Source organism: Heloderma suspectum, chromosome 5 (assembly GCF_057233095.1).
Source record: "Heloderma suspectum isolate Gila_16-S chromosome 5, 16-S_ref, whole genome shotgun sequence".
In the NCBI taxonomy this organism is placed as follows: Eukaryota; Metazoa; Chordata; class Lepidosauria; order Squamata; family Helodermatidae; genus Heloderma; species Heloderma suspectum.
The window spans coordinates 230,474,367-230,483,197 of NC_139462.1; the positions used below are offsets into that span (position 1 = coordinate 230,474,367).

Below are 8,831 nucleotides of genomic sequence, written 5' to 3' on the forward strand. Positions count from 1 at the left end.
CGTCAAGGCCTTTCTCTGCAGGAAAAGTGCAATCTGTCAAGTGGCCTTGAGCGAGTGTCGTGGCGAGCCTGGATCTCGCCTGTCCCGAGCCAACCACACCCTTCCGTGCCAGTTCACAGGTGCAGGTGACGTGCTTGGCGACATCCACATCAAAATAGGAACGCAACGTGGGAGTGGATCTGCTGCCACGTGGGGCATGTACCTTGGACTGGATCCAGACTTAGTCCTACTTGGGGCAGACCCACTGAAATCAATGGGACTCAACTTAGCCATGGCCTTCCGGGTTGGCTCTAAGTATGACTAAGCCCGGATCCAGCCCACTGGATGGAATGATGACTTTTTCCTTGCCTCCCCCGCCCCCTCTCCATCCCGATTCCCAGGTACGCCTACCCGTCTGCATGGACCACCCGTTTCCGCTCTCTCTTCACTCCTGCCCCGCCCCAGTCCTTGCCCCACCCACCCCCGTCCCCAACCCAGCTGTTTCCGCTCTGCTGCAACAGACATTCCTCCCTCCAGCCCAGCCTTTCAGGGCCATCTGTCTTGAGATGCCAGCAGGGGAGGGAACCCATGTAGGCTCATTATCCCGGCCTTTGAGAGCCTGTGGAGAAAAGCGGAGATGCTTCTCTCTCCACACACGCACACACACACACTGGCGCTTTCTAAAGATCAGATGAGCTTGGAGGGCTCCCCCCATCTCGCCCCGCCAGCTAGAATCCATGCATTGCCTGGGCATGAATTCTGGTTTGGAAGGAGGGTGGGCGGGCAGGGAACGGGGGTGGTCTTGGGTCGAGCTCTCCCTCCACTGCTTCCCTCAATAACATTTCCCCCCTCCTGGTTTGGCTGCAGCTGGACGACGTGTAAACAGAAGCATCAGCTGGCCAAGGCCCGGGCGGGAGAGATGGCGACTTCGCCGGAAGGCGAGAAGCTTCACAGCGACAGCGGGGTCTTCCTTGACACTCACAGCCTCCAGGAACACCACCCTCTCAACAAAGGTAAGGGGCCGCACCACTGGTTCATCCCAAGCGTGAAAGGGGGCTTTGCATCAGGGTTGTGTGTATCCTGCAACTGTGCACGGTTGCAGAAACTGGCATGGGCATGGTGTTTGCTGTCCCAAGATTGTATTTGTAAATGCTTTTTCAAAGAAAGTTTCTAGTCCTCATGAGTGTCAATTTATGCTAGGAAGCATGTGGGCAGTGACTACTCAGAAGACCAGCAGCGGGGCCATTGGGACTTGCAAGGTGCAGGACTTTAGTGCCCTGCCTGGCTGTTTGGTCCTCTACATCAGGGGTGGGCAGAAGGTAGGTAGGTCTCCAGATGTTTTGGCCTTCGACTCCCAGCATTCCTAACCATTAGCTGTGCTTGCAGGCGCTTCTGGGAGTTGAAGTCCAAAACACCTGGAGATTTACCTCCTTCCCACCCATGACCACCACCAGCAGAATGAATTATGCAGATATATACAAATTTGCCAGTTGCAGAGTTCAGTGCAGAACGTGCGGCCACTTCACAAAAGGGCTGTTTGCAGGATCTCCAGGTCGACTCTGCGGTCCCTTCCACCTGTAGCCCCAAAGTTCCATTTTCACCTCACCCTGCCCCTCAGCTGTCCTTTGAAATGGGGTGGACCCATTGTGGCAGTGGTTTTCCTTCCTCTAACATTTTATTTTAGTCCCCTGCTGCCACCACCATCATAGAGGCCTTTCCTGTTGGGGCCAGCCCTACCATTGGGCAGAGTGAGGTGTTTGCCTCAGGTAGCAGCTGCTGGGAGGTGGCGGCAAGGTATGGGAGGCAAGTTGTGGGAGTTGCAGTCCACGACATCTGAAAGGTATTGGGGTAGGCTGGTTATGCTTCCAGAAAGGAGTTCCAGGCCTAAGCGGCAGCAAGACACAAAGACTGGAAATAGGTATGGGAGCAGAAATCTTCCCATGCTGTGAGGGCAAAGCCAACCACACACCATCCACACACAAGAGGGAGGTGTCAGGAGACCCGAGGTTTGAAGCTATGCTAAAAAAACATTTAGGAAAAAAAGGGGGTGGGGACAAATTCTGCTTCCCAAACACACCCCAGTGGCATGGGCTATTGAGTGGGTGAGAGCTGGTTGGCCACTGTGTGAACAGAATGCTGGACTAGATGGACCCTTGGTCTGATCCAGCAGGGCTCTTCTTATGTTCTTAACTGGGTGAGAGGGAATAAAATGGAGGCAACTCAATGGCACAGAACGTTGACAGCAAAATAAAGACACACACCAAACCCTGACATCCAGTGCCAGGCTTCCCCCTGCCCCACTCCCAACTCCCGCTGTCAATATTCTGAACAAAGAGGATGGTGGGAAGGACAAATAGAGATTTAAAAAAGGGCAGACAGAACTATCTTGTTGTTTGGATAGGTGATTTCCTGGTTCAAACTGAGAAGCAATTTTACAACGTCTCCAGGGGCAGAAGTGAGACATCAATGACGAAATCCAAGATTTTAGCTGTGAATGGGCACAAGTGCATCCAATCCCTCCCTCTGAGAAAGCCCACAATGGGGGAGGGGAGAACTGACACGTCGGGAACCTTGAACAGAAACAGTCCGCACCGCAATAATTTGTTGCAGGGCCCGAGCTGTTTTTCTCTAGTGCCGATTGTCACCAGCGCTATATTCAGGCCTGGCAAGGAAAATGCTGTAACTCCTTTATGTCCGTGACATCCTCTTTGACACTTTCTCTCTCTCTCTCTCTCCCCCTCAATCTGCCTCTCCACAAACAGTGCACAAGGTGGAACCCCGGCTGTATGCAAACCTCCCGCCCCATAAGCAGGAAGAGGTGGAGCAGTTGCTGGAGTCACCCGCCCACGGCAAAGACTGGTGCTGCCTGGCCAACCACCTGGGCTACGAGGAGGAAACCATTGCGACCTTTGGCAGGGGGGAAGCCCCTGCCCACACCCTGCTCTCCGATTGGTCAGCCAAGGAGGGGGCCACACTGGAGGCCCTGTGCACAGCCCTGGTGGCCATCGAGAGGGTAGATGTGGTGGAGAACTTGAACACCCCTGCCGAGGTCAGCTCTGTCGTGTGATGGACCTGCTTGCCCAGCAGGTGGACTTGTTAGGGTTATTTTTCTTTCTTTGTTTGGGTTTTACTAAAAAAATACAATGGGGGGAGCGGGGTATGGGGGAAGACGGGAAAAGTCAGGGACAGGAGACATTTTTGTTACTGTAAAGGGATCTTTTTTAAAAAAGAAGCGATGAAAACTTGAGCAAAGAACAATTACAGTGAACATTGTTGGGGTAAATGAGTGCCAGTACTACCTGTGGGGGGGTGACCTGCAGGCATAATGAGGAGATGGAACGGTATGTTTCAGTGGAAAGAATTGCAAGCCCAGCCTGCTGTCTGATTTGGGGACCTCCACCGTCTTCAGATTGTGTGGGTTGGTGTGTGTATTTGTGCTCAAAGGGATGGGGGAAGAACTGGTTTGTGTGTTTCTCTTCCATTGCAGCAAAGAGTGGGACTAGATGGCCTTTAATATTCCCTGCACATACTATACCCAAAGCTGGGTGTAGTGGGAGCACAGGAAATCTGATACGGGGTGTAAAACTCTGCCCAACAATGAGCAAAATCAGAATAAATTGTGCAAACCAAGTAGAGACCTGAGAATTGGTCTCTATGTTCTTATAGGCCCCTTCCAACCCTACTATTCTATGATTCTGTGAATATTCCTTGGGGGCTGATGAGCCTTTTGCCAGAGAACGGGGGCAAAGGGGCGGGATGTCCCTTCACCCCTGCAAAGATAATTACGGTGGAGGAATTGGAATCTGAAGGAACATGAGCTGCAAAACCAGTTCCTCCCCATCCACTCCCTTTGGATCCTTTTGGTGGGGAAAGTTGGCTGAGCCCCTGTTATCCACCCAAAGGTGTTGTTCACCTGGTGGCTCTGAGGGACACATGGGAACAGGCTGGTGTTGCATTTTGAGATGTGGAAATGGACTCCCGAGCAACCACCTTCCCATGCATCAGACCCCTGTGTTGGCTGAAGGGAAGCAATCTGGTCTCCTTTCCCCTTTGTCAACACAGCTGGTGCACAAAGACACACACACCGGACAAGTAAGCTGGCCCCAGTAGTACAGTTAGGTAATTTTAGGCTGTGGACATAATAATCTTACAGGGACTGTCCTCTTTAGATAGTGGGCGTTTCTGCATGAAGCATTTATCGTGCGTTCATCATCATTCCCTATTCACGGCTGTTTACGGGTTCATTAGATGACGTCGTGACGCTCCAGTTTTGCTTCTGGGTCTAACCAGTATTTTTGGCACATTTTTTTAGGGCAGGGAAAATGCGGCATTTAATTGCGAAAGCGAAAGAAGCAGGATTTCCTCTTGTGTATTTCTGCTATATCACGGTGCCACCTAGAGGTTATGTAGTGGAAAGCAGGAAAGGAAGTGCTCTTTCTGCAGTGCTCGGATCTCAGTTCTGCAACGAAACCGAAAGCAGCTACAGCATGCAGACAAGCTCAGTCATGTGTTGTACTTTACTCACATCAAAATGTTGTAAGCCAGCTCTCCTGCATTTGCGGGCTGTCCTGCTCCTTCTGCCGAGACGCCTCCGGACCTCTGCCCTGAACTCCTGCTTTGACAGCACCACTGCCTGGCCCCCAGTCTGATACATCCATATGGTGCTGTGTCCTGTCTTGCCATTGTCATGACTTCAAACATAACAATATCACTTCTGGTGTGTTGGCCAGGGTGGCATCCCTCTGCAGAATTATTATTAGTAGTAGTATTTTTGGCATAGAGTTTTTCCAGCTGTCACCTACCGACCGCTTCCTCTGAAATCTCTTGGGGGCTGGCACCCATGGGACGATGGCTGTGGTTTACATTTCCCACCCTTAGTTCATTCGCTCTCCCTTTTTTGGCCAGTCAGAGCAATTTGCACACAAGATGAAGCAAACGGAAGCACAGCCTGGTCCTTAGTTACAAGAGGAAGACACAGTTGCAGAGGAAGCTGCCTGAGATCAGCGTTGATCATTAGCTCATCTTGGCTAAGGTTTGCTGCTCACCCGGCGGCTCTCCAGGGTCTCAGTCAGAGACCTTTTCTAGCTCCGCTACTGATCTTTGTTTCATGACTCGCCCCCCACAGTCACACCCCATTTTGCGGGGCCTTGTTTGCTGAACTTGATTAGGATTATTATTACTATTCAGACTTTAGGGGTTGTGCACTCTCTTCCTCCTGCGTGAGACGCAAGTCTCACCAGAAGGGGAGAAAAGGTGAGCCAGTTTCCCCTGCCCTGGCATGGTAGTTTCGTCCTCCTCCCCATCTACTGGAAGCGGACAAGGATGCTGATCTGTTGTCCCTGAGCAGGCAGTTGAGCGAGTAGTGAGGAACTGCCCAAAATGTGGTTGGGGAATCCTCCAATGGATGGTGCAAGAAGGCTGCAATTCCTCCATGGGCAAGATCACCCTCCATACACAATGCTTCTACAGTGTGTTTATATTTCTCATGACAACCCCACAAAGTAGCTTAATTTGACATATAATGGTGCATCTAGAACAGGCTTCCCCAACTCGGTGCCCTCCAGGTGTGTTGGACTGCAGTTCCTATCATCCCCAACCAGCATGGCCATTGTCCTTTACTGCAGTACGTCCAATCCCATGCATCTAAGGAAGGGGCTACAACCCTCGAGGAGCGTGTGTTTACAAAGAGGGCCGCGCACGACAAGAGGGAAACACGGAAATGTCCTTACACTGGTGAAAAACCCAGCGCAGCCCAATATTTGGGTGGGGCCACTACAACAGGTATGAGTAACTTGAGGCCCGGGGGCCAAGTTGTTTGGTGTCTTCCCGACTCTTGTGCTGTTATTTCCCACTTCTGAGAGGTTGAAATGCCTCTCGAAGGCCTAGTGACTGGGCAGGAAGAGCTTCAAGCAACAATATGTTGGAATTTGTGTATTTTTGCCACACCCCTTTCGCCTTCAGCTCCGCCCACCGCTGGAACGTGGCCCCCGAGAGCTTCTCTAAATTTGAAAGAGGTTTCCCATGTGAGCGCACGGTTACGGCCCGGAGGTGGAGCACCACACACACGTCGGCATGTTGCCATTCCAACCCGATGTCTCAAGAGCCCAAGTTGAGCTGCCCCGTGCCCTCGATCGGAGAGGGCCGTTTGCTCTTTTCTCCAGCTGTGCACTCTGCGTCTGCGTTGATCCGAGCTGACAGCATAGGCCTCATCTTTAAACCCTGCTCCTAGTTGCCACCAGAGGAGATGGGAGCAGCCTCTGTTCTTCTATCCTGCGCCCCCGGGGGGGCTGGGGCTGGGGCTGAGCTGAGCTTGGAGCCGCCCAAGTCCTGGAGGAGGCGCCTGGCCCCACGTTGCACAACCCCGCCACTGCCTGTCGTGACACCGCAGGGTGTGGTTGCCCTTGGCTGCTCCGAGGACCCTGGGAAGCAGGCGGCTTTTCCCCAGGCCCCTCCAGCGCCAAAGCCAACACTCCGCTGCCTGGCCTCACCACGTGGACCTGCTCTGTAGAGCACGTCTCAGGCGGTGCTCCCCAGGCTGCCCTCTTCGGATAAAACATTCTGTTGCAACCAACTCTCCCATGGTTTGGAAATGGCCAATTTGGGGGAACTAGCAAACCAATGGGAAATGGCCCAAACCCATCTGTTTTGCCCCCCTCCCCATCACTGAGACTGTCACATCCGCTCCTGTGGGCTGGCTTGGTTGCCAGAGTTTGCCAGGGAATAGAAGTTGGAGGAAGAATCGGTTGATCCCCAGCCACCGGCATAATTCTGGATCAACTATGCTGGCAGAAGTGGACTTCCCTGTGCCCTCCTTCCCAGGGCAGCCCACCACCCAGACCCCTGAAAACGCTACACGGAGAGTCAGGAGACCCTGCTGAACAGGGTGAGGTGTGGTGTGCGGGGAGGGAGTCCCCCAAAATTGGGTGGAGGAAGCCTCGCAAGTAGGAGCCCTTCCTCTTGAGGAAGGGAGATCTTGGATCCAGCCAAGATCTTGAGGGTGGGAGTGGGGGGGCTTATCACACCCAGAACTTGTTACGAAGTCCGAACCACTTCTAAAGAGAACTCACGTCTCTCACGTCCAAACAAGAGTTCTTTGGTGGCTCTGCTGATGTTAGTTCTGAGGTTCCACTCTCCCCTGCAAATGGAAGCATGCCTTATCCTTCCTATGTGTGCTCACGAGTATTGCCCATGGCGGCCAAGGGGAAGGCTGTGGGATCCTGGGGAAAAATCAAACTGCAGCAAGACTCATCATGAGGTGTCTGAGATCTACCACTTTTGGCTACTGGTGGGATCTCACATGAATGAATGCTTCAGTCCAAAAATATCCCTGCATCTAGAAAATTGCCTGTCAGGGAGGAGGTTTGTAGCCTATCTTTCTATGTGCTTGGGAGTTTATTTTAATTTTTTTTGTATTGAGGGGTATTCAGCCATATGAGACCCTACCCAGAGCCTAAGGTGGTAGACCACCTCACTGAGGACTAGGCTGTTGAAGCACCTGTTTTGTTGGTGCTTATGTTTATGGATGCCTTGGGTGTGCTACAACCTGACTTCTCTCGGCTGTAAAGTTGTAATATACTTTCTTTTCTCATTCTTTTCTAAGGAAGGTATTTTGGGTTGGGTTGGTTTGTGTAACTAATTTCACCTTTTATTTTATTTGGTTGGTTGGTTGTTCTTGGCTCTCTGGGTCATTCTCTCAAACTCTGCTGTGTTCTAATGAATGGAAGAAAGTGTGTAACTTTGCCACTTACCAAACAGTCACATTAAAAACAATTTTGGTTAAGAAGCATCCTTTGTTGTTGCGGGGAGGGGAACGCCTGTGAGTGGATCACAAGGAGGCAGTGGGTTCCCATGGAGTAATCACTAGTGTTGGTTCCAGCAGAATGCATTTTTATATGAGGAGACCTCAGCTTTGTAGCATCTTAAATACTGTTTTAAGAGCATGAGCTTCTTCTCCACTACCATGATTGTGCATTTTTCTCTTCTAAGGGAATTGGTGGTACCCATGTAGTTATTTGCTCCTGGGGTCCACACAGAAACTCAAAGAGTCATGAAAGAGAACAACTGGATCCAGTGATCATTGGTCTATTGATGTTTCAAGGGTGAGTTGGCCTGACTCAAGATGTCTGGCTAAACAGACTGCAAAAACGCCAAATCAGATCTCCGGTCAAAGTTTCACAAGTCGTCTGGGACAATTAGCTTTATTTGTCAAATTCATTCTTTGCCCTTTTGTTAGACTCATACTCATAAAGCTGCCTTCCCAAACCTGCTGTCCTCCAGATGTGCTAGACTACAAGTCCCATCACCCCCATCAGAATACCCACTGGCCCTTCTGGCTGGGGATATTCAGGGTTGTCTACCAGCACATCTGGAAGTTGCCAGAGTTGGAGAAGCCTGTTTTAAAACAACAATTTATCAACAAGAATAAAATATAAAAGACAAAGACAAAATAAAACAAGCCTCCTATGCGTGCTAACACAGACAGAGCCAAACTAAATGAATATATTATCTCTAACGCCACAATAACACATTTCTATGGAACAACCGATTGGTTCAAAATTGGGAAAGGAGTACGACAAGGCTGCATATTGTCACCCTGCTTATTTAACTTATATGCAGAGTACATCATGAGAAATGCCGGGTTGGATGAATCAGAGGTCAGAATTAAGATTGCTGGGAGAATTATCAACAACCTCCGATATGCAGACGATACCACCCTAATGGCAGAAAGCGAAGAGGATCTCAAGAGCCTCTTGTTGAGGGTGAAAGAGGAGAGTGCAAAAGCTGGTTTGAAACTCAACATTAAAAAAACGAAGATCATGGCATCTGGCCCCATCACTTCCTGGCATATAGAA

At 50.8% G+C, this 8,831-nt stretch overlaps 1 protein-coding gene across 1 annotated transcript in view; it reads left to right on the plus strand.

Moving 5' to 3' along the window:
- LOC146345266 (tumor necrosis factor receptor superfamily member 16-like) overlaps positions 1–7,757 on the plus strand; it is a 57,624-nt gene extending 49,867 nt beyond the window's left edge. The window contains exons 5-6 of the mRNA XM_084855116.1: positions 847–992; positions 2,742–7,757. Coding sequence (XP_084711242.1) covers positions 847–992; positions 2,742–3,046 — 451 coding nt within the window. The 3' untranslated portion in view covers positions 3,047–7,757. The remainder of the gene's footprint in view (positions 1–846; positions 993–2,741) is intronic.
- Positions 7,758–8,831: the final 1,074 nt, after the last annotated feature.